Raw genomic sequence first — 23,772 nt, forward strand, 5'->3', positions numbered from 1 at the left:
AAAGGATGAGATAAGGAAGGATGGAAGGATGGGAGGAAGGAAGGAACTCACGAACGAACGAACGAGAAATGATGAAACTGTAATACTTAGTCTGGTCTCTACTCCTCTGATCTGACGTAAAAGAACCACTGAGGACGTAAAGAAACCCTGGCAGTGACCACCCTCAGTGCTACACTTCATACTAACAACCTCTCATGCTTGTAAACTGCTTAAAAGCAATCTGTCATTCACAACTCAATGTAAAGCGCCTTTGATTATATTCATATAGAAAGGGCGCTGTATAAATCATAAATCATCATCATCATCATCATCATCATCTGCCCGGCTTTGGTGACCCTACCAAGAGGCTATGCTACTGCCGGCATAGCTCGGGGGGTTCTCCGGACACGCAAGCACCCTAACCACAACAAGGTAGTGATCCATACTAATGAAACCTTTTATTTTATAGAGTCAAAGGAGTGATGGTCAATTCACATGAGTTTTCCAGAGCCTACAATTGCCCTGTAGGATCTCCAATGAATCCTGCCAAAAAGTGTAAAATTTGGTAACTTAGATGACATTTAAATGTTTACACCATTTCAAATCGATGAATTCATTGGCCATTGGTCGCCTAGTTGGCTGATTTACTAAAAACCCATTAACGCGATAAGTCTTCTCTCAAAATGGCGGTTGTGACGTCACATACACACAGGCAGCCCAATAATTGCTAATTAATTTGTTTCATAAAAAACTGTTATAAACTTCAAGGGAGGAAACTCAATAATCGCAGTTGTTTCTGTGATTGAATTTTATTTTTTACTTTGTATTTTACATTATTTAAAATCTTTATAGTCTATTTCAAAATAGTCTTGAAATAGTCTCTCTCGGTCAAATCATGCTGGAAGAGATCTGGGAGAATTGTAGTTATGAAATCACCCAAAATGCCATCTGACCTATTTGGGATAGTTTACTAGTATAGCCTGGTAGTTAATTTGTCGCTGACGAGTCCAAGTGACGTAGAATTCTAAATATGAGGATCGCTCTAAATATCTTTCTATTAATTAATAGTTAACACTTAGACCAAACAGTGTAGAAACAGTGTACTTCATGGTCCTGAGACGACCATGGGTCCGTAGACTATGACGACATATCATACGAAGAAATAACCACACACAAAATGGACTCTTTGCTTTAGCTAGCGAGGTGTCAGTCAATAAGTGTTTCGTTATATACCAAACAACACAAAACATTCGATTTGATTTGCTGATCTTTTTCGTGATTTTTGAGACTTTATTTTTTCCATTAAAAACTACTTCCGGTTTTGTTAGAGGTTGCTAATGGGGAGTACCCAATAGTCGCCTTCACAGTTCCCAGCGTCATCTTGAAAGGTAGCCTTGCCTTTGCATCGAAGCGAGACGAACGGTGAGCTTGCAATGATAGATGGTACATGAAAATTGCTATTTCTGGACTATCAGTACACGAAACGCAATGTATATTCCATGATTACTGCAAAAGATGTAGGATTTTTCTTTCTTTCTATACTTATATATATTCCAACGTTGTCCACCATATTATCCGACGTATAATCAATATTTAATAATTGAATTTACTAATAATGTAAAACTAATGGGATCAATAAATGGAAATACTAACCACTTCACTTCATGTCTCTCGATGATGCGCTTACAGCTGTGAAAAACAAGTTATTGTGATCAGCAATCGGCCTGTCTCACGCAAAAGCCATGTGTAATTCAGATGAGGATAAAAACCTCTGTTTAACCTGCATACATTTATTTATTTTCAAGCAATTAAATACGAGGCTACGCGTGAGAAAACCTATTCCGGTCAACATGGTTGCTGTGTGGGAAAGGCTGGTCTATAGGGCGAATCCATGGCATTCCATAGGCACATGTCCTTGAAATAATGTCTTTTCCAACAATGTCATGGAAGGACTTTACGATAAAGTTCCTATACAATAGTCGAGAGCAATATTCTCAAAGTGACAAAACCTATTGTTGAAATGGTTGGCACATTAAAACCACAATGCCAATGTTTGTAAACAATATTCCCACCTATTCTTCGATTGCACGTTACGTCATCGCGGCATCTCGGGGTAGCGTTGGTGCCATTTAACTAAAGATTTATTATTAGCATCCATTGTTAACGGCACCACAATGCCGCCATGCTTTTGTGTTTTGACTCTCTTGGGAATGCTTGCAACCCATCAATATAGTTCAGTATCTCACTAGCTAGACATACTCGTTTTTCCCCAGGGTTGTTTCGCAATGATCTTCTTGATAACATCTTCTTTAATTCCACATTGTTGGGCAGCACCCCAGTAATATTCAAGATCGTTGTAGACTTTTTTCTTATGGTCAATATTTAACCTCGCACAAAGCTGGCACGTCCAAGGCGCGTCAATCACAACCTTATACTTTTCCTTCCATTCAAAGTACTTGTTATATTCCTTATCGTTCAAATCTAAATGCTGAAGGTAATCTGCCAAAGCTTTGATGGTTGGAAAGTCCTTGACATTGATATAAGAGCCGGGAATCGCAATTTTGTCGTATTCAGCGCCACCCATTACGACAGGTACTATTCCCATTTCAAGACAAAACCAGTACTTCTCCGTGACGTAATCTGTACAGAAAGAGTTTTCAAAAGCAAGAAGAAATTTAAACCTTTTGAGATGCTTCTTGCAATCGGGGGAATCTTGCAGGCATTTTCCTGAAATGCCCCCTACACGAGCTCCAGTTTTACCATAGACATATATCTTTATGAAAGTTCGAAGTCTCCGCACGTATTTATCTCTGAGCGCTCCAGCATGACTACACAGCCATACAACAAGAAGATCCTTACTTTCTAAATACTCTAAGAACGCGTCTTTTTCTTCTGTAGTTCTCTTCTTACTCCTTGGGTAGAAGTATCCGTACGGACGGAATATATCTGAATCTCTCCTGTAAGACATCGTCCAGTTGAATAATCCATTTATCATGTGGCTTTCTGGGACATTTTGAGGACTTTCGGTAGGAAAGAATATCCATCTCTGATTGGCTGTTCGTGAGAGTTGTAACGCATTCAGCTCTGATCGTGACACCATGTCTTGTGCATGGAATATAACAGCATCCGCTTTCTTAAAATCTTTTTTATCATAAGTTAAAGTGCAATGATAATGAGGGCACGTCATGCCATCCCATTGGTTTAGAGCAGTCGTGTCTCTCAACCACCCCCACGGGAAATGACCGAAAAATCCCGTATATAAGAGTACTAGTTTGTATTGATCATTCGATTCCGTTTTCACCATGGCCGACATTTTCTTCCATAATGACGAATCCTTTGAATACTCTTTCGCTTCCTCTCGAAACTTTTCCACGAAAGTATTAACAACTTTGAGATGATCCTTGTCCATTGATGTTATTATAAGATCTTTGCTTCCGTTACTTCTACTGAAGTGGTATTCGTAATAAATAAAAAGTATGGCGGCCAAACTACAGATAAAAATACACCACGTGAACGCTTTACATTGTTTCTTTCTAGAAGATGTTCCGCCGTCTTCTTTTGCAGTTGCCATCTATGCAACTGAACCCGTCTGAATTACTCTGTTAAACTTATAGGTTCAGAAAGCCTTCGATTGATTGCTGACACGAAAATCCATGGACAGTTTTTAGTTTAGCGTTTGTGACACATAGAACTAATCATTCCAAAGTATGACTCATTGCATTTTGCATAACTTAGCATATGATTTAGAACCAAACAACTTATATAATATATGTCTTAAACTCTAAAGAAAACAAGGAAAAAAGTCAAAAACTCACCATTAAATTAAACTGCTCGATTTTGTATATTTACCTTTTGGTATTAAGATTCTATTTTAGATTCCTGAAGAAAAAAGATTATGCAAAAGCAGTATTCACTGATATGCTCCACTTGCTGTTTTGTTATGGACTGTATTATTTTCCATTTTAAATAGCAAGCTACCAGTAACAATGTGCAAATTGTCACGCATGATCATTTGTCACAAGAAGGCATGTTATAAACCAAACGTCTCGTGTATAGAATTTGACTCTTCCTTCTTGACTTGAGGGATAGCAATTTTGAAGGAATTAAACCAGAAGTTGAGCTAGCAGCGGTTGCAGTTTCATCAAACTACCACACAGTGTAACGCGGTAAACTTCCTTTAGCACTGAGCTAGCAAGCTTGAATTGAAGTTTACAGAAGAGCACTAACCAAGCGGGTAGATCAACACTCAAATCATTTCGAATTCGTCTACAAACTATAAAAAGGTAATCTTTTATGAGTATGACCGACTAAATTCCATATTTTCAAATGTGTTTGTGTTTGGGAATGACGTCTATAAGGCCAACGTATTTACAAATAAGGCCATTTATGTTTTACGCATTGTTTCCAATTATTTGATCAAACTATTCCGATTCTCTGCGTTGTTCTGCTCTGCTCTGCTCTGCTCTGCTCTGCTCTGCTCTGCTCTGCTCTGCTCTGCTCTGCTCTGCTCTGCTCTGCTCTGCTCTGCTCTGCTCTGCTCTGCTCTGCTCTGCTCTGCTCTGCTCTGCTCTGCTCTCTCTCTCTCTCTCTCTCTCTCTCTCTCTCTCTCTCTCTCTCTCTCTCTCTCTCTCTCTCTCTCTCTCTCTCTCTCTCTCTGTGGTTAATAAAGGTTTAAATTGACAGTGATACTTTCATTGGTGAGCTTCTAGCGCTAACAACAATTTCAAACCTTATTTTTGCAGCATTTTTCCATTATATCCAGCGGTCGCCATCCATAATGTCAGGCACCAAATCCGTCGCAGTTGTCATAGCGATCTCGCTCTTCATACTCATGGTCATCTACGATACTTACTTCAACGAGAAAAGCATTCTTGGGGTATTAAAATCAAAAATAAAGAATTCTTCTTTTGCAAGAAGTCGTGCCCTGGAGCACAAACTTTATCATAATTTCACAAGAGATCGTGTCATTCACCTACAGTACATTATTGACCAAATGAGACAGTATTATGGAATGAATAGGACACAGAAGATTGAAAACACGTCCTCCAGAGAGGGGAATTTTTCTTCAAAACCCAAGAAGGTGGTTTTGGGTTATACCTACGTATTTTGGAAACAAACCTTGGGGCTGGATGAAAAATTCCTATGAGTTTAATCATTGGGAAGGCATTCAATGCCCCTATTTTACCTGTGAATTGACATTCAATAGAAGAGACAGACAACGAAGCGATGCTCTCATATTCCATGCACGTGACATGCCACCTTTGGATACGATGAGGTACATTCTAGAAAAAAAAGATCCGAAACAAAGATGGATATATTTTGCAATGGAAAGCCCGATGCATAACCCTAGTGCAGTACGCCTATTCGACATGTTTAATTGGACTATGAATTATCGAAAGGACTCCGATATTTATCGACCGTATACTTATTACTTTAAGTCTTCTACCATTCCTACGATGCCTGCCAATGAGTACCTTAAAGGAAAAGATAGACTAGCTTTTTGGACAGCAAGTAACTGCGGTCTATTGCGCGATGAATATGTTAAAAAACTCTTGGGATATATCAGTGTTGATGTTTTTGGGGCATGTCGTTCAACTGTCGGGGCCAAAGATGTTGGCGACTGTCCTGAAGGTTCAAAAGAATGCGAAAACATTTTAAAAAGATATAAATTCCAATTAGCGTTTGAGAACTCTAACTGTGTGGATTATATAACTGAGAAATATTGGGATGGAATCAAGAAAGGGATTGTACCAGTTGTGATGGGAGGTGGTCATTATGATGAACGAACAGCTATTCCAGGTTCTTTTATCAATGTTATGGACTTCAAATCTGTTAAAGACTTAGCAAACTATCTGGTCTTTTTAGACAAGAATAATGATGAATACGTGAAATATTTTGCTTGGAAATCAAAATATAGAATAACGGATTATCCTCCATGGAATTGTGTGGTCTGTGCACGACTATATCTTGATTTGGAGCCGAAGTTTTATGAGAGACTGGATGAAATATTTGATGCTGAAAAAAACTGTGGCACAAATGAGAAAAAACTTAAGAGAATGATTGATTCGTAGGATAAAAATTCTAACAGTGAAACAACAGCTGAAATATCAGGAAGAAACAAACTGTGGCACTAAAGTAACTGCCAAGCCTTATGCTTACTATACGGTAATTTTAAAGTTTTGGAATAAATTAAGAGTCTCGAAGGATTGAAATATCAAACAATATGAATAAATTATTTTACAGCTCAACGTGGATTTACAAGTCTCTTTTTCCTGCCCGCCATATTAGTTCAATTCAACCCCCAAAACATTTTCATTGATGGTATTCACAGCCGCCATGTTGCATGAATTTAGCAAAAGATTCGTCATTTTTATTTTTTTAAAAGGATTTCCCAACATTGACATGCCACAACTATAATCACTGAAAAACTTCAAACTTTTACAAACCAAAACTCCTTAAACCGAGCAGCTGTTTCAATAAAAAAAAGAAAAGTTTGGACGCCTTTTTAAGATTACCAAACGTGCCTTAAAGTGTTTACAAGAAGTTCAGCGTCTTTGACTGTGGCGTCGGAGCAGCCGCTGCTAACGGTCTTTGTTCAAACTAGGAACATTAGCTTTCCTAATTTGATTGGTCGTTTTAAAACTACCCGGAAGAATATTCGATAAAGAAAGATATCAACATCAAACTTATATCGAAAAACACATATATAAAGATATAAGGACGCCTTTTTTAAGATTACCATGCAAACGTACCTTAAAAGTGTTTACAAGAAATTCAGCGTCCTTGACTGTAGCGTCGGAGCAGCAGCTGCTAACGTTCTTTGTTCAAATTAGGGAAGCTAGCTTTCCTATTTTGATCGATCGATTGTGCTTAAAGTGTTTACAAGAAGTTCAGCGTCTCTGACTAAGGCGTCGGAGGAGCAGCTGCTAACGTTCTTTGTTCAAACTAGGGACGCTAGCTTTCCTATTTTGATCGATCGTTTGGGCTCGTTAGAAAATGATTCATTGTTGCTCAGAGTCAATAAATGCCGAATCATCTGAATAAATTATTTCATTCTTATCAAGAAAGCTTTTCGGCAAGACCGCAAGCGAGAGGTAAGAAGAGAATACGCCTATTTTTTCTCTCTTGTCACTTATCTATAATCTCTATGTGTCTAGCAAACCAGAAAGAAAATATTTGGTCAAAGTCGTTATAGTATTTAATTTAGCTATCAGGAGTTTGAAAACGAGTATTTCGTTGACGGTTTCGAAAGCACTATTGATAAAAAAAATTTTTTTCAAAAAACTTGAAAGTTTGTTGTTTTTAACCGCCACTAGGTAGCTCAATTGGTAAGAGCGTCGGTCTGTTGTGCGGGAAGTCGTGCGGGAGGTCGGCCGGACCAACACTCAGGGTCTTAAAATAACTGAGGAGAAGGTGCTGCCTTTTGTAATAATATCTTCAATGGTTAGACCTTCAAGTCTTCTCGGATAAGGACTTAAAACCGTAGCGGCCCTGTCTCCTCGGCCCAACACTTCCTAACCTGCAGTAAAATGGGGGACGGTGGAAGAACCTGTTCAATTATTCGAAGTTATTCCTTTCCCTATATGGAGGCATAATACTAACATACTAACAAATCACTGATGATTGTAAGCTGCACGGCTGCTACTAGTGGCTTAATATGCAGCCCGTAAAGTCCTCCACTGATCTTGTAAAGCGCCATTGAGTTCTTGGAAATGGCGCTATATAAATTCATCTTTTACCTTTTCGACCTATATTTCTGTTCCTCACTGCTATCATACACGGAGTTTGATCCTGCTTAACATTCAAAAATCAGTTGACGCGAAGAAACTCAGTCAATGAAAGTTTATAGTTAGATTTAGATTTTTTCTTTAGACTAAAAAATTAGATAAAATTTTTGATATGATCATTAAAAAATATACGGACTTAAATTTGCTTTATGTTAAGCTATTTCTAAAAGTATTTTGCTTTTTTGGTCATAGAGTGTAACTTCTCCTCATCAAGTCTCCAAACACAGTTAAACTGTGAATTAACAAGCACGTTGAATATATTTAGTACTATTTAGTTAATATATATTTGTCAGGATCTTCTATATATTCATGATTTGGTAAAACCTTTCTGAGCAAGTATAAATTATTCGATATTTTCTACTCAACAGATATTCACTACAACTCCAAACTAGCCAAGAATCTCGTTTAAAATGACGCAAGATCTAATAAATAAGAATGATATTTGTAACAGTTTCCTTGTAACTGCGATGTATAAAGAGTCAGGTGCTGTTGGCCTCATGAGACAATAGCTGCATGCAAGATCATCTGTACTGATAAAGATGGCAAAACATGGGTATCTCATCAGATCTACAAGAATGATAGTAATGATCATGCAGAAGTAAAGCTCATTAAATACCTTCGATGGCTTGGAAACGCATTAGAGGCCAGGGAAATTATTATTAAGGTTTACATGAACTACTCACCCTGTTACAAGTGTGCTAGAAAAATACTGAAATATAAAGGAGATATGGGAGATAAAATAAAAATGACCATTACATTTGCAAACTTTTATAACACACATGTACATGGAAGAAACAACCGGGATGATGCATGCGCAAACATTAAAGGGCTAAAGGATCTAAATGAATATAGAGAACCTGGGGTGAAACTTCAATTGCTTGGAAGAGATGTAGAATGGAAAACATTTCTAGACGTGAGTGAGTTTTTCGATCTTGATGAAGAAGAAAAGAAAAAATGTTTGAAAGAGGCTAACTCGCAAGCAAGAAAAAATAGGGAAGACATTGATAAGGAGTTCTGGGACGACAAAATTTTGGGGATGGAAAGAGTTACACAAAAACTCAAAACGACGAGAATGAGTTATGAATGCGAGGATGGTAATAGTGACTAGCCACCCTCCTTTAGCTCAAATTGCACAGTATATCGTTAGTAATGTCCAGTCACCCCCCTCTTCTTAGAATTCCTGGTAAAACCTTTGTAATAGTCAAACCCCCCCCCCCCCCCCCCTCTTCTAAATTTCACGATCCGCCCCTGAACAATGTATTTCAGCTGAGTAAGCTATCGCTAATACCAACTGATCCACTGTAAGGGACACATATTTAGCAGAAACGTGACTAATTCCATGAGATTTAATATGGATTCCATAATTTAAAACTAATATTTTGTTGCAAGTATTAGGTTAAGTAAGATTGGGTTAACTTTGGATATAAATCAAGATAAAATCTTTTGAAATTGTCTAATTTTTAACTACATAATGTGTAATTAGTTATTAGATTATTGTATATTGATGTTTCAGCTGAATAATACTTTAATAGATTACTTGGTATTAGTATAATATCAGTATTTTAGCCGTTTGCATTTTATTAGATTAATATGTATTTTATGTGTTCACCTAATTCCAGAACGTTGTACATATAAAAATAACAAAATAATAAATAAGAAGTAGTATTAATATAAGATAAACTAGTGGGTAATTATTCCACTGTTTTGTAGGTACAAACTGACATATTTGATATTACCTTTTGGGTATTAATACCAAAACAGTCATGGGAACTTTAAAATCAAAATTGAAAAAAAAAATAATCTGATTAATTCCTTATTAGTTTTAAATTTCTAATTAACTTTTATAGGACAACGTTCTTGGGATTAGGTATAAGAGATGTTTTATAGTTTAATCTTTATATCTTCTATTATAATAGTTAATGAATAAACCCAATGAGGAGTGTCAATAGAGTATTGTATTAGCTTATATTTATCTTATATAATTAATAGTGCATATTAATAGCTCGAGTAGCTTTCTTACCATATTAATAACATTAATAGTATAGATAGATAACAAGGTTAAGCCAAAAGTAATGATGACGCGACACCAGGAGAGTAAAATATATATAATAACAAGCATTTTAACGATTTGTAGTAGGTTTTTAATTCCAATAAAAAGTACAATTATTGTAACATCATTTTTCGAGGGTTTGGCGATAAAATAAAATAAATAAAATCGAAAACTCAAGCTCAATGATTTTTGTTATTTATGTAGAAATCAAAAGAGTGAAATGAGGGGAAAGGAAGGATAAGAGGGAAGAAAGGATGAAGAAGACAACTTAAAGAAAGTGAAAAGCAGAGAAAAAACGAGATTTGATCCATTTTTACCCGTTTTCCAACCTTAATTTAAAAATACATGAATGCTTTACGAAGGATACAAAATACGTCATTTCTGAGTTAGCCATTTCTGAGTAAAACGCATAGCCTAGCGGACCCAAAGGGAAAGGGAAACGAACAAACTGCAATCGCCTTCAGGTCAGCCATATAATATTATGAATCTTTACGTCAATACAGAATAGGACTTGCCACACGAATTTATACAATCTATCTTTGAGCATCTCCTTAAGAGACTCTGAGGCCTCATTTACTAGAAAAAGCAGAACCAGCGCTGACGGAATCGATAGCAATTCCACTCCTACAGTAGGGCATAGCTTGAGTCCACAGTTCGAACAAAAGACATTAGCAGCTACTCTTCCCATTCAAAGAAGCTGAACTTTTTGTAAACACCTTAAGGTACGTTTGGTAATCCGATGTTCTGTTTTACTTCTACTTTTAAGGGAAAACCAACAGTAAAGATGTAACTGTATCACCAGATTGTGAATGGCAAATATTAAGCAATTTATGTTGTAGGAAGTACCTAATCCTCAAATAAAACCAATTATTTTAACATTTTTCAGTTTAAAGATCGCAGCGTTATAGATGAATAACCGTCATGAAAAGCTCATGAGAATTTGCAGTCTTGTCTCAGATGTAGCTGCGAAGAGAAAAGAAGGGAAGGAAGATAGAGATGTTATGTCAAAAAGGCATTGATCGTTTCCTTTAGATCATGTGACACAGCTTTATTGATGAGACGACGGCTTTTGACCCTCTACTACTAAATTTCTTGGAAAAGCAGGATGAGCGGTGGATCAGTAGCAAGTTCCTAATAAGGCAAACACTTTCACTTCAATCACGTGCATTGTTTGACAAAGGAAGTTACTAGTAGTAGCTGATCGCCACAGTCAGAGACGCTGCTGAGAAATTCTACAGACACTTTAAGGTACGTTTAATAATGTTATGGTTTTGTTTTCCTTTTTGATTTTTTGCTTTAATTACTGAAAGTCAGCGATGAACAGATTTAATTTTCTTTTACGTCTTTGCGTCCCCAGTTCGACCAAAAGAAGCTATTCAGGCTGCTCGACACAGTCAAAGACGCAGAACTTCTTGTAGACACTTTAAGGTATGTTTAATAATCTTATGTGGATCTGCTTTCCTTTGAGTTTTGCTTCAATTTTTGAAAGTAATAAGAAGTAATATTCCAAAATAGAGTGTTTTATGCCCATAACCATAGATCCGCCCCGAGAATGAAGCTAGTGTGAGAAACGCATTCGGTTATTATGACTTCATTTTTCGTTCCCCAATAACCAAGGTAAGAAGACAAACGAACCTTGGTTATTATAGCTTCATTTTTCGTTCCCTAATAACCAAGGTAAGAAGACAAACGAACCATGGTTATTATGGCTTCATTTCTCAATCCCCAATAACCAAGGTCAGAAGACAAACGAACCATGGTTATTATGGCTTCATTTTTCGTTCCCCAATAACCAAGGTAAGAAATCAAGCGAACATTGGTTATTGTGGCTTTATTTTTCGTTCCCCAATAACCAAGGTAAGAAGTCAAGCGAACCTTGGTTATTGTGGCTTTATTTCTCGTTCCCCAATAACCAAGGTAAGAAGACAAACGAACCATGGTTATTATAGCTTCATTTTTCGTTGCCCAATAACCAAGGTAAGAAGATAAACGAACCTTGGTTATTATAGCTTCATTTTTCGTTCCCTAATAACCAAGGTAAGAAGACAAACGAACCATGGTTATTATGGCTTCATTTCTCGATCCCCAATAACCAAGGTCAGAAGACAAACGAACCATGGTTATTATGGCTTCATTTTTCGTTCCCCAATAACCAAGGGAGGAAATCAAGCGAACATTGGTTATTGTGGCTTTATTTTTCGTTCCCCAATAACCAAGGGAGGAAATCAAGCGAATATTGGTTATTGTGGCTTTATTTTTCGTTCCCTAATAACCAAGGTAAGAAGTCAAGCGAACCTTGGTTATTGTGGCTTTATTTTTCGTTCCCCAATAACCAAGGTAAGAAGAGAAACGAACCATGGTTATTATAGCTTCATTTTTCGTTGCCCAATAACCAAGGTAAGAAGATAAACGAAACATGGTTATTATAGCTTCATTTTTCGTTCCCTAATAACCAAGATAAGAAGACAAACGAACCATGGTTATTATAGCTTCATTTTTCGTTGCCCAATAACCAAGGTCAGAAGACAAACGAACCATGGTTATTATGGCTTTATTTTTCGTTCCCCAATAACCAAGGTAAGAAATCAAGCGAACATTGGTTATTGTGGCTTTATTTTTCGTTCCCCAATAACCAAGGTAAGAAGTCAAGCGAACATTGATTATTATGACTTCATTTTTCGTTCCCCAATAACCAAGGTAAGAACTCAAACGAACCTTGGTTATTGTATTTTTCGTTCCCCAATAACCAAGGTAAGAAGTCAAGCGAACATTGGTTATTGTGGCTTTATTTTTCGTTCCCCAATAACCAAGGTAAGAAGTCAAGCGAACATTGATTATTATGGCTTCATTTTTCGTTCCCCAATAACCAAGGTAAGAACTCAAACGAACCATGGTTATTGTGGCTTTATTTTTCGTTCCCCAATAACCAAGGTAAGAAGTCAAGCGAACATCAAAGTGCTGTATGAATACTTTTTGAAATGATAAAATTTGTCGATCTTCAACACTAAAGAAAGAAATATATGTATTTTTAATTTGCAATTTTACCAAACCGACGGATTCAGCTTTGGAGAAGAAGCAAAAAATGAATAATTACTTAAAATAATAATTAATTCATCCTACGCTACAAGACTGGATTACTCAAAACCATGCTTAACAGAGCTTTCGCTTATCTTCCACTTCAAGGTTTCAAGGTTTCTTTATTTCCACTTACAGCAATATAAAATAATACATGAAAAAACATAAGGGTAAATTATTATGGTGGTAGAGTGTAGGAATACAACCCAAAGGGTTAATGAAGAAGCTTCCTACACCCTAGTATTATTAGGAAAAAATATGGCAGAAAGTAGCGGAAAAGAGAATTACAAAAATGTGAATAAGTATAGTTTGAGAATTTAGAATATTGAAAATTGATTACAAATAATCCATGATAAACAAGTAAGCAAAATAAGTAGTATTATTGAGATTTAAAAAAATCATAACGTGTTTTAAACATCTTATGAGATGAGCTTGCTTTTATTTCAAAAGGCACATCGTTCCAGATTACCGCACTTGCATATTTCACGCCAAATTTACCATAATTCAATTTTACATGGGCCAGAGAAAGATGTCTATTTGATGCACAGCGAGTATTGTAGCTGTGAGAAAACTGAACTTCTTTATTTATTAGTAGTATTTGAAAATGTCGGGCAATTGTTGATTTACATGTTTATATGCAATTTCACAGAGCTGAAACTTAACTATCTCGAAGATGTTTAAAATTCCCAGTTTATGGAAGAGTGGCCTACTGGGAGTTCTTGGGTTTGAGAAAGTAATTATACCAAGGACTCGTTTTTGTAAAATATGAATAGGTAATACTTTTGTTTTATAATTACTTCCCCATATTAACGCGCCATATGATAAATATGAATAAATAAAAGTTTAGTATAAACTTTTCAAGATATCTAGATTGAGATGGTGTCTACATTTATACAAGATTCCAATTGATTTAGCAATTTTCCTTGAGATATATGTGATATGTGAATCCCACGACAAGTGTTCGTCTAACAACAACCCTATAAACTTTGTGCTATTGCATGGTATAGATTGCATATTTTTGAAACGTAATATGTCCTGGACATTGCCAGTCACAATACTCTTAAATTTTTGGCGAGAGCCAAATATGAGATATTTTGTTTTTGTTATGTTGACCGCTAGTTTATTAGCCTGAAACCAATCATTAAGTAAAGCAAGTTCCTTGTTCAAGAATTGGACAGCATTTTTAGCTGATGCATAATGGTACACAAGAGTCATGTCATCAGCATATAATAGCAAGTGAAAAGCCTTTGTTACAAATTGAGCATCATTAACATAAATGAGAAATAATATAGGTCCAGGTATTGATCCTTGCGGCACCCCATACGATATTCAATACAATACAAACAATACAAACAATACAAACAATACAATACAAACAATACTTCAATACAAACATACTGCTTTCGATCCTTGAGATAACTTTGAAACCATTTTAGCATACTTTCCGAGATACCATAATAAGAAAGTTTATCAAGTAGAATATCATGGCAAACAGTGTCGAAAGCCTTTGATAAGTCAAGGAATACCCCCAAGGAAATTTTGCCGTTATCAATCGAATCATTTATTCTAGAGACGAAATCAAGAATTGCCATCATTGTGTTTTTTCTTCCTAAACCCGAATTGATAATCATAAAGCAGGTGGTTGCGTTCTAGGTGTTCAGTTAAATTTTCACAAATGATTTTTTCGAATATTTTCGAGAAAGAGGACAATAATGATATGGGTCTGTAATTAGATACTTGATCACGATCACCATGTTTGAAGACAGCAACAACTTTTGCAATTTTCATTTCGTCTGGAAATGTACTAGCATTAATGGAAGAATTAAATATGAAAGATAGTGGCTGGCTGACATATAACCTCTGCCACCTTCTTTACAAAGTATATGTGGATAAAGAATCATGGCCTACAGCTTTGGAACAGTCAAGGCTGCAAAGCTCATCTAGTACTTTAAAATGCGATATTACTTGTAAGTTTAATTCGTTAGAACAATATACCTTCATCCACTCTTTATACCTACCTATATCCACTCTTTTTTTCTTATTTAATATTTCATGAATGACTTTCCATGTACCTCTGACATTGCCTTGCGCCTTATCTAGCATTGATTTGTAATATTCATTTTTCGCGGTTCTAATCAAATGGTTCAACTTGTTGCGGTACTTACAAAATTTTGTAACGTTTTTTGTAGATGGATATTTCAGTTTTACTCGATACAGTTTATTCTTTCTCCTAATGGAGCGTAATATCCCTAGGATAATCCAGAGATTTTTCATACTACTTGAACTAACTCGCACATTCTTAACCCGGGGAAATGCTTGTCATATAGCTTATTGATAAGATAATTGTACTGTTTGTTAGGATCGTTAGATTCATATATCACTGACCAGTCTACACGGGACATATCATAAGCAAAATTTTCTTCTCCTTGAATTGAAAAAACACGTTTGTTGATTCTCTTATAAAGCTTTTTGAAATTTGTTCCATACTTTAAGATAAAAACAGGGAGATGGTCAGAAATATCTGTGTAAAGAATCCCAGGATGAATATTCTCAACTTGATCAAATGTATTCAGATAGATATTATCAATAAGATAAAAGATAAGATAAGAATAAGATAAAAGATTGTTGAAGAAAGATGACGTCATTTCGTTGTTGTCAACTTTTAGGAGGGCGATATTGAAATGGCAGCTATAAAACAGTTCTTATTATTGTTTTTTATCTTGTCTAGTAGATTTGAAAAACAATTGGAATGACTCTCTCTATACTAGTTTTTGGGGGCTTATAGGTTACACCGATTAGGGTCTTTGTGTTCTTCTTTTCTATTCCTACAAAAAGAAATTAAATTCATCACTATTGTAAGTGATATTTTCACATGTTTTAAAACTATAGTCAGTACTTAAGGTATAAGGTAACACCACCGCCTCCATCTTCTTTCGGTCTATTTAGAAATACTGGCGAATGATATTTTGAAAGTGAGAATAGGCTAAGATCGATATCATCACTTTCTTTTAACCAAGTCTCGCTTAGTGCGATTACTTCAAAGTGCAAATTCCAGAGAATTAAGATAACAATCAAGATCCTGAAAGTGTTTACGTAAACTCCTAATATTAAAATGTACAAATGAAAAATCAATATTAGTCTTAGTGAGCTCATTGCATGAAACCTTCTTCCACATAATATTTACATTTGTCCGTCATTTTGTCTATTCCAGTAAAAACATGTTCGTCTGGATCACAAAAATTATTGTCAATAAAGTTGGCTTTTGACTCGTCGGATTTTAGCGTTAATTTTCATTATAAGTACATTTTCAAAATCTGTCTTACTTAAAATAATAATAATAAATAAAAATTCTTGAAAGATTGTAGCTAGCAATCTCCAAAAATGTATTACGTTATTGATAGGTGTTCAAGTCTAATGCAGAATAGCTTAGTATCGATTAATTGTGATAGTAACCCAACTGACCTTGAACTAGCTCTCGACGTAACTATTCATAGATCGTTATAGCTTTTGATGCACTTCAGAGTCAGCTCAGTATAACCGACGTGAACAGTCAAGCACGTTGAATAGCAAGACTCGTATAATTTAGTTTATATATATATATAATATATATATAGTCTTTAATCAATAATTAATAATAACAATAATCTCTAATCAATAATTAATAATTTTTAAATATTTATACATTTTTTCAAGATTGTAAAAAACGAATAGAATTTGTCCATTATTTAAATATGAATATGTTAATATATAATACTTACAAAGAAGAAGGAATTATAAGATGAAAAACTGACTAATAAGGAAAATTGAAATATATATTAAATATATAACTATGTATCTTTATCTAAAAATCTACGTTAATAAGCTAAAAATCTAAATTTATAAAATGGCGCTTTCAGCAACCTGAATGTCTAAGTCTATGTTGTTTATATCATTATAAGTTCTTTTTATAGTCCTTGAGCCTCGTAGACATACAAGTGCAGATCTTAACAGAGAGAAACAAGTCTTGGCCCTAATCCATGCCATTGTTTTGTGGTACTCTTCACCTTTCTTTCGGGCTATCAGTTCAGCAAGCCTGCTGTGATATGTTTTGCATTCTTTACTCATACCTCCTGTTGTACAAAAGACAAGGGGAGTAAATGTTCCATGTTCGATTTCGTTTACTCTTTCGGTGTATTTCCGCTTCTTGTCATTTTCATGTAGCTTGTAGATTTTGGGTAGATCTAGATCTTTGTACGTATCTGCATTTGGGTGACAAACCCTTACGTCAAAAAAGGCAGAACGTTGCTTCTCCCAGAAACCTCGTGCATGGATGTCAAGTCTTGCGTCTGCAGCTTTGTTTGCTCCTTTGCTTAGTTTACATACATACATACATAAACTTTATTTAACCTCGAATTTCAGAGTAGCTTACAAAGCTAATATCTTCGAGAGAAAAAAAAGGGAAAAAAAAAAAAAAAAAAAAAGAAAAGAAAAGGGCTATTGAATAATGATTATAAAACTATTATATAATGGTAATTAATATTTATATATGTACACTATATACACTATTTTGCAGAATCAGTTCAATTTCAATGTTGATGAGTAGTTACTCGAAAGAGTCATACTTTAGTATATTACGACGGAAGTCCAAAAAGTTTGAGGTTCTAAAAGTATCCGGCAGTGCATTCCATAAAGTAGCAGCTAAATAAGAAAAAGAGTGAAGGCCATATGTAGTTGTTTTAGGTTTAGGGAGAGATAGAATGTAGTTACCGCGTAAATTATAGGAAGTAGACCGGAAAGTAAACATACTGTTTAGATATTCTGGGTAGTGAGAAAAAAATAGACTTTTGTACAATATGATTAAGAAATTCTGAAGGCGTCTAACTTGTAGAGATTTTAGGTTGACCTTCTCAAGTAATAAATCATATGAAGAATCATAATCTTGTAAAAGGAACCTTAATATTCGCTTGTTTAAAGCTTCCATTTTGCTGGCATTGCGCGCACCGCAAAAATGCCACACCGACGAGCAGTAATGAAAATGCGGCAAAATGAAAGCCTTATACAGCTTTATTAGAGTGTCCCTTGAGATAAGTTTTCTAAATCTTAACATAACATTAAACTGATTGTTGATCTTTTTGCAAATGGCGGAGATGTGATTGTCAAAGGAGAGCTTATTGTCTATATTCATTCCAAAAATGTCCAGAGAATCTTTCACAGGGAATGAGAATTTGTGGTCAGTTTTTCCCAAAATCAGCGCTTGGTGCTTGGTTTCGTTAACTTTCATTGCGTTCACCTTATACCATGTATTTGCTTTAGCTACTTCACTACATAAACAGTGTTCAAGTTCTGCTGGATCAGTGCCTGAACAGTATACTTGATGATCGTCCGCATATGCATTTAACTTGGCTTCTGTGACGTGGAAAAACAAATCGTTTATGAATATGTTGAATAGCATTGGTCCTAAGACGCTACCCTGAGGAACTCCACGGCCAACGCCCTCTCAGCTAGAAAAAGTGTCTCCTATCTTCACCCTCTGCTGTCTCCCAGTGAGATAGTCTTTCAGAAGCGCACAACTTCTCTCACCAACACCATACGCTTTTAGTTTAGTCAACAATAAATCATGCTTGATAACGTCAAACGCTTTAGATAGGTCCATCGACATCACCGCAACTAGCTCCCCCTTATCGCGCATTGCCCTCCAATCTTCTGTCAAGCGTAACAAAGCTGTTTCGCAGCTATATAGCTTTCTATAAGAGCTTATTAGGTCAGACAAGATCGCGCGATAAAAGTCCTGCATCTGTACCGCCAACAGCCTTTCATACACATTATTGAGCACGACAAGGACTGTGACGGGTCTGTAGTTGACCTTCATAAACTCGTCGTCCTTTTTATACAATGGTGTCACCTGTCCTTTCTTCCAACCACTCGGATAAACACCTTGGTCAATCGACGAATTCAAAATGCTTGCAATAGGTTTAGCTATCACAGCCGCCGAATCCTTTACAAGTCTAGGTGTCATCATGTCATAGCCACACGATTTACGACAATTGATCTCTAATAGCAGCTTCTCGACTTGCACTTGATTTGTGCGCTGGAATTCAAAACTCGTGTTGCTATTATGTTGTTGGATCGCTATAATGCTTGGATGGTTGACGAAATTCTTTCCGTACTCCTCTTCAGTCACCGCCCCCACGCTCTCTGTGATCTTAATAAAATGTTCATTTAAAAGTTCAGCAATTTCACGCTTTTCACTTATGACTTTGTTGTTCTCCTCTAGGATTATGTTATTTGCTTGTTTCGCTTTAGTGCATAGGAAAGGCCGATACGTATTCCAGAACTCCCTTGGGTTTTCCGGTTCCGTAGATTTTTTCGCAAAATGTTCTTTAATAGCCTTCCGTCTTAACGATGTGCATTTATTTCGCTGAATTTTGTATTGATCGTAATTCGCGTCTGTGCGGTCCTTGCTGAACTTTTTCCAGAGCTTGTTTCTATGCCTTATAGCCTTGCGCCACTGCTCTGTCATGTAAGGAACCTGGTTTCCCCTGATAACTGTTTGTTTAAGAGGTGCGTGCTCATCTAAAATACCAGTGTAAAGTTGTTCAAAGGCGTAAAGTTTATCATCCGCATCGTCAAAAACATCTACTATAGAAAATGGTACCGTTTGCAAATCTTGCATAAATTTTTCTTGATTAAAGTTCTTGAGACTTCGAAAACATATTTTTCGAGAGCGCGATCTTGGAGCCGTTGCCCGTAAAATGGTGTATACTAAAGAATGATCGCTTATTTGCGTATCAACTACATCTGATGTCAGAGCCTTTTTCTTGGAATTTGTCAAGATCAAATCTAGCAGCGTTTCGGATGTGTGTGTCTTACGAGTTGCCTTTGTGATTAGACAGTCAAGATCAAAAATATCCATTAGATCCAGAAGACAACGTCCTTCTCGAGGGGGTTTGTCGGGATCTAAGAGGTCCGCATTGAAATCCCCGGCGTAAAATACAGTATCGCTTAGTGCAGAAACAGCTTCAAAGAGAAGTGTAAGCTCCTCCGTCCATTGTGTTTTGGGAAACGAAGGAGGTCTATAAATGCCAACGACAACAAGCCAAGTTTTGCCCAGTTTAATCTTGAGTACAATTGATTCGGTTCTAAACCGAGACCAACGTTCCGGAGATAGACCACTGAGTTGCTGGACCCTCACAAAGTAGATATCACTTCTCACGTAAATCATGAGTCCTCCTCCGCCGGCCTTTCTATCGTTTCGACACAAACGATAACCGTCGATTTGAAGCTGACTATCAGGAAAACTCTCATCAATCTTGGTCTCAGAAATCACAAGGATATCAAGCTTGCCAGAGAGCAGCCAGGTCTTTACTTCATGGAACTTGAAACCGCCAATGCTGTTTGCATTTACGTGTCCGATCTTGAGATTCTTTCGGTATTTTTTTGCTATTTCGTCAAATTCGTCCCAGACTGAGTTTGCGTCTTCTGCCCCGGATTCAGAGCCCAGAATCGAACTGTTGCTAGAATTTAGGCTTGCGTCGGCGAAAGGAAGTTGGTGTAATAACTCAAGGCAGGATTTACAGGTGCGCGAAAAGTCCTCGGTAGATTTCATAGACCGATATTCCTTTGGAAGGACTCCTCCACATTTAATGTGAGTCCACAAGGAGCAACCATCGCACCGAGTTGCCCGATGATTTCGAGCTACTACCCGTTCACATTCCGTACAAATCCTTCTAGTTGACTGAGGCCCTGGGTTTGTGCTTACATCGCCACAGAGTCGAAGGTTGCCGAGCAGTTACTGTAGTAAGATGCCCTCGACTTCGCATATCTTGTTCGGCCCTTCGTTGTGAAAAATTTGCTTGAAATACTTCCTGAGATCCATACACTGCTTCTGGTCTGTCCAAGAAAACATTCTCCCGTATTTACATAGACAGTACGTTGGTTTTCAAGTACCAGTAAACTCGATAAAAAAATATCCTAAGAGTGGGAGCACTCCCAAAACGTGACCGGTCGCCATGACAGATACTCGTCATAGTCACGTCAAAGTCAAGTAAAAAGCTGAAGTCATCTAGGAAACTCCCAGGTCACCAGAGAGAAAAAACTGGACAGCTTACTCGAAACAATCCCCGCCGTTCTTGATGAGGCCCAAAGTGCTGCACGAGAGCACCAGAAAGCATTAAAAAAATGAGAAAAATCTGAGATTGATTGTAACAAGGGCTCAATCTCTACGTCGTTGCATACTGTGCTAAGAAGCTCAGCCTCCAGATTGCGTAATTCGTTGTGACGTTGAATTACGAATCCACCACGTTTACATATCATTGCGTGATCGACCGAGAAATCTTCACCACATACACACTTTGATGGAATGTCTCTGAAAGCGTCTCTAAATTCTCTCTTGTTCAAGTCGAATCCCATTTCCTTAAGAGGAATTACAGTTAACCAGGTTGATGCTCCTTTCTCTGCGGCTAAGTCCAAGGATCTGGCTGTAATCTTTGGTAGACTTTCCTTCAGGCTTTCAAACGCATCTTTGGATGCTTTTTCTTTCTCAGTGTGACATTTCTGCTTTGCTGTTTTCACTTCAATTTCATCTGGCAACTCGTGAGACTGGGAGATAATCTTCTCCACAAGTGGGGCACTTACTTTGACTGACGATGAGAATTCATACTTTGCGTCAATACACGGGTTAGTAATACCGATACCTCCATATCGTGTCGGTAGCGATAAAATCTTGCGATCATCTTCATCACAATCTTTTTGTGTCATGGCGGGTATAAACACGTCGGAGATGGCAGCTTCTAAAGGTTTCAGTAGGTCTGAGATATCTGGAAGTGTGCGAAGAAAGTACGTCCAGCGATGTTTTAAGCCAAACGTGTAGGCAACGTAACAGGCCTGTGGCTGTGATAGAGCAAATTCTGCTAATTTGGTGATCTCGTTCACCCAGTTGTCAATCTTTTCCGTGACGTACTCGTTTAGAAACGATCTGGAACCAAGAACTGCACCAAGATGTTTGTGCCCCTCCACTGTTACATTAATATATATATATATATATATATATATATATATATATATATATATATATATATATATATATGTATATAAAATAAGATAAAAAAATTATCCATGATCATGATTTGGTAAAACCTTTCTGAGCAAGTATAAATTATTCGATATTTTCTACTCAACAGATATTCACTACAACTCCAAACTAGCCAAGAATCTCGTTTAAAATGGCGCAAGACCTAATAAATAAGAATGATATTTGTAAGAGTTTCCTTGTAACTGCGATGTATGAACAAAACGCGGGGATTGGCCTCGTAAGATAATAGCTGCATGCAAGATCATCTGTACTGATAAAGATGGCAAAACATGGGCATCTCATCAGATCTACAGGAATGATGACGAAAATCATGCTGAAGAAAATCTTATTGAATACCTTCGATGGCTTGGACACACTTTAGACGCCAGTAGAATTATAATTAAGGTTTACATTAACTACTCACCCTGTAACGAATGTTCTGAAGCAATACTGAAATATATAAAAGAAATGAAATCGCAAAAGAGAGAGAGTGAAATGACCATTACATTTGCCAACTTCTATGAAACACATGAATATACTTATAAAAAACAGGATGGAACCACGGGAGGAAACAGGAAGAAGAAAGCACGCGAAAACATTGAAGGGCTAAAGAAGCTGTATAAGTATAGAGAACCTGGGGTGAACCTTCGATTGCTTGGAGTGCATGTAAAATGGGAAAGATTCCTAGGCATGAGTAAGTTTTTTAGTCTTACTGAAGAAGAAAAGGATGATTGTTTGGATCAGGCATGCTCAAACGAAAGACAACGTAGGGAAATACAAGATCAGATGGTCTGGGACGAAATCTTCAATGACGGGGTCGAAGAAATTACATCAGGAATCGATAGTCTTTAAATATAAGAAATTATAATGGAAGAGCTATGGTTACTGATCTACGGTAAGGGACACATATTCGGTAGAAAACATGACTAAGTGCATGAGATTTGTTATTAAGCTTTATTATTATTCAATGATTTAACTGAGACAACAAATGTTTTGTTATCGTATCCCCAGCAAATGGACTGATTAGGTTTATGTACGTATTTTAAGTAAGTTTATGATGGCCAAAAGTTGACTGGCTTTAAATATAAGTTGAGGAAAAATCTTTTGAAATTGTCTATTTTCAACTCGCCTACATATTAAATGTGTAATAAGTATTAGATTATTGTCTCTTGGTATTACAGCTGGTTAATACTTTAATAGATTACTTGGTATTGATATTGGTATCCGAGTATTTTAGTTATTAGATTATTGCCTCTTGGTATTACAGCTGGTTAATACTTTAATAGATTACTTGATATTGATATTGGTATCAGTATTTTAGTTATTAGATTATTGCCTCTTGGTATTACAGCTGGTTAATACTTTAATAGATTACTTGGTATTGATATTGGTATCAGTATTTTAGTTATTAGATTATTGCCTCTTGGTATTACAGCTGATTAATACTTTAATAGATTACTTGGTATTGATATTGGTATCAGTATTTTAGTTATTAGATTATTGTCTCTTGGTATTACAGCTGATTAATACTTTAATAGATTACTTGGTATTGATATTGGTATCAGTATTTTAGTTATTAGATTATTGCCTCTTGGTATTACAGCTGATTAATACTTTAATAGATTACTTGGTATTGATATTGGTATCCGAGTATTTTAGTTATTAGATTATTGCCTCTTGGTATTACAGCTGGTTAATACTTTAATAGATTACTTGGTATTGATATTGGTATCAGTATTTTAGTTATTAGATTATTGCCTCTTGGTATTACAGCTGATTAATACTTTAATAGATTACTTGGTATTGATATTGGTATCCGAGTATTTTAGTTA

General features: G+C 36.4%; 3 protein-coding genes and 2 long non-coding RNA genes across 6 annotated transcripts in view; 4 read left to right on the forward strand and 1 right to left on the reverse strand.

Annotated features, from left to right (window-relative positions):
- Positions 1-1,639, forward strand: part of LOC116288204 (endothelin-converting enzyme 1-like) — a 35,688-nt gene extending 34,049 nt beyond the window's left edge. For both annotated transcript variants that reach the window (XM_089035075.1, XM_031694962.2), the window contains exon 19: positions 449-1,639. In XM_089035075.1, the coding sequence (XP_088891201.1) occupies positions 449-548 (100 nt within the window). In that variant the 3' untranslated portion in view covers positions 549-1,639. The remainder of the gene's footprint in view (positions 1-448) is intronic.
- Positions 421-3,918, reverse strand: LOC116288232 (4-galactosyl-N-acetylglucosaminide 3-alpha-L-fucosyltransferase FUT6-like). Its single transcript, XM_031695001.2, has one exon. It carries the CDS (start codon positions 3,548-3,550, stop codon positions 2,225-2,227), a length of 1,326 nt encoding a protein of 441 aa, XP_031550861.2. The 5' UTR covers positions 3,551-3,918; the 3' UTR covers positions 421-2,224.
- Positions 3,919-4,821: 903 nt separating this feature from the next.
- LOC116288241 (core alpha-(1,3)-fucosyltransferase-like) lies at positions 4,822-6,339 on the forward strand. The gene has a single exon (XM_031695012.2). It carries the CDS (start codon positions 5,109-5,111, stop codon positions 6,048-6,050), a length of 942 nt encoding a protein of 313 aa, XP_031550872.2. The 5' UTR covers positions 4,822-5,108; the 3' UTR covers positions 6,051-6,339.
- A 519-nt stretch (positions 6,340-6,858) lies between these two features.
- On the forward strand, positions 6,859-8,521 carry LOC116288249 (uncharacterized). Its single transcript, XR_016120698.1, has 2 exons — positions 6,859-7,073; positions 8,135-8,521. It is a non-coding gene; the product is annotated as an uncharacterized LOC116288249 (long non-coding RNA).
- Positions 8,522-10,996: 2,475 nt separating this feature from the next.
- On the forward strand, positions 10,997-22,241 carry LOC148908436 (uncharacterized). Its single transcript, XR_016120815.1, has 3 exons — positions 10,997-11,064; positions 11,174-11,244; positions 22,050-22,241. It is a non-coding gene; the product is annotated as an uncharacterized LOC148908436 (long non-coding RNA).
- The last annotated feature ends 1,531 nt before the right edge of the window (positions 22,242-23,772 follow it).

This window comes from Actinia tenebrosa, unplaced genomic scaffold (genome assembly GCF_029948245.1).
Source record: "Actinia tenebrosa isolate PJP-AT-01 unplaced genomic scaffold, QUT_ActTen_1.0 PGA_scaffold3__52_contigs__length_22856419, whole genome shotgun sequence".
NCBI classification, from domain to species: domain Eukaryota; kingdom Metazoa; phylum Cnidaria; class Anthozoa; order Actiniaria; family Actiniidae; genus Actinia; species Actinia tenebrosa.

Coding starts and splice junctions, on each gene's coding strand:
- LOC116288241 (XM_031695012.2), top strand. CDS start 5,109: ATGAAAAATTCCTATGAGTTTAATCATTGGGAAGGCATTCAATGCCCC.
- LOC116288232 (XM_031695001.2), bottom strand. CDS start 3,550: ATGGCAACTGCAAAAGAAGACGGCGGAACATCTTCTAGAAAGAAACAA.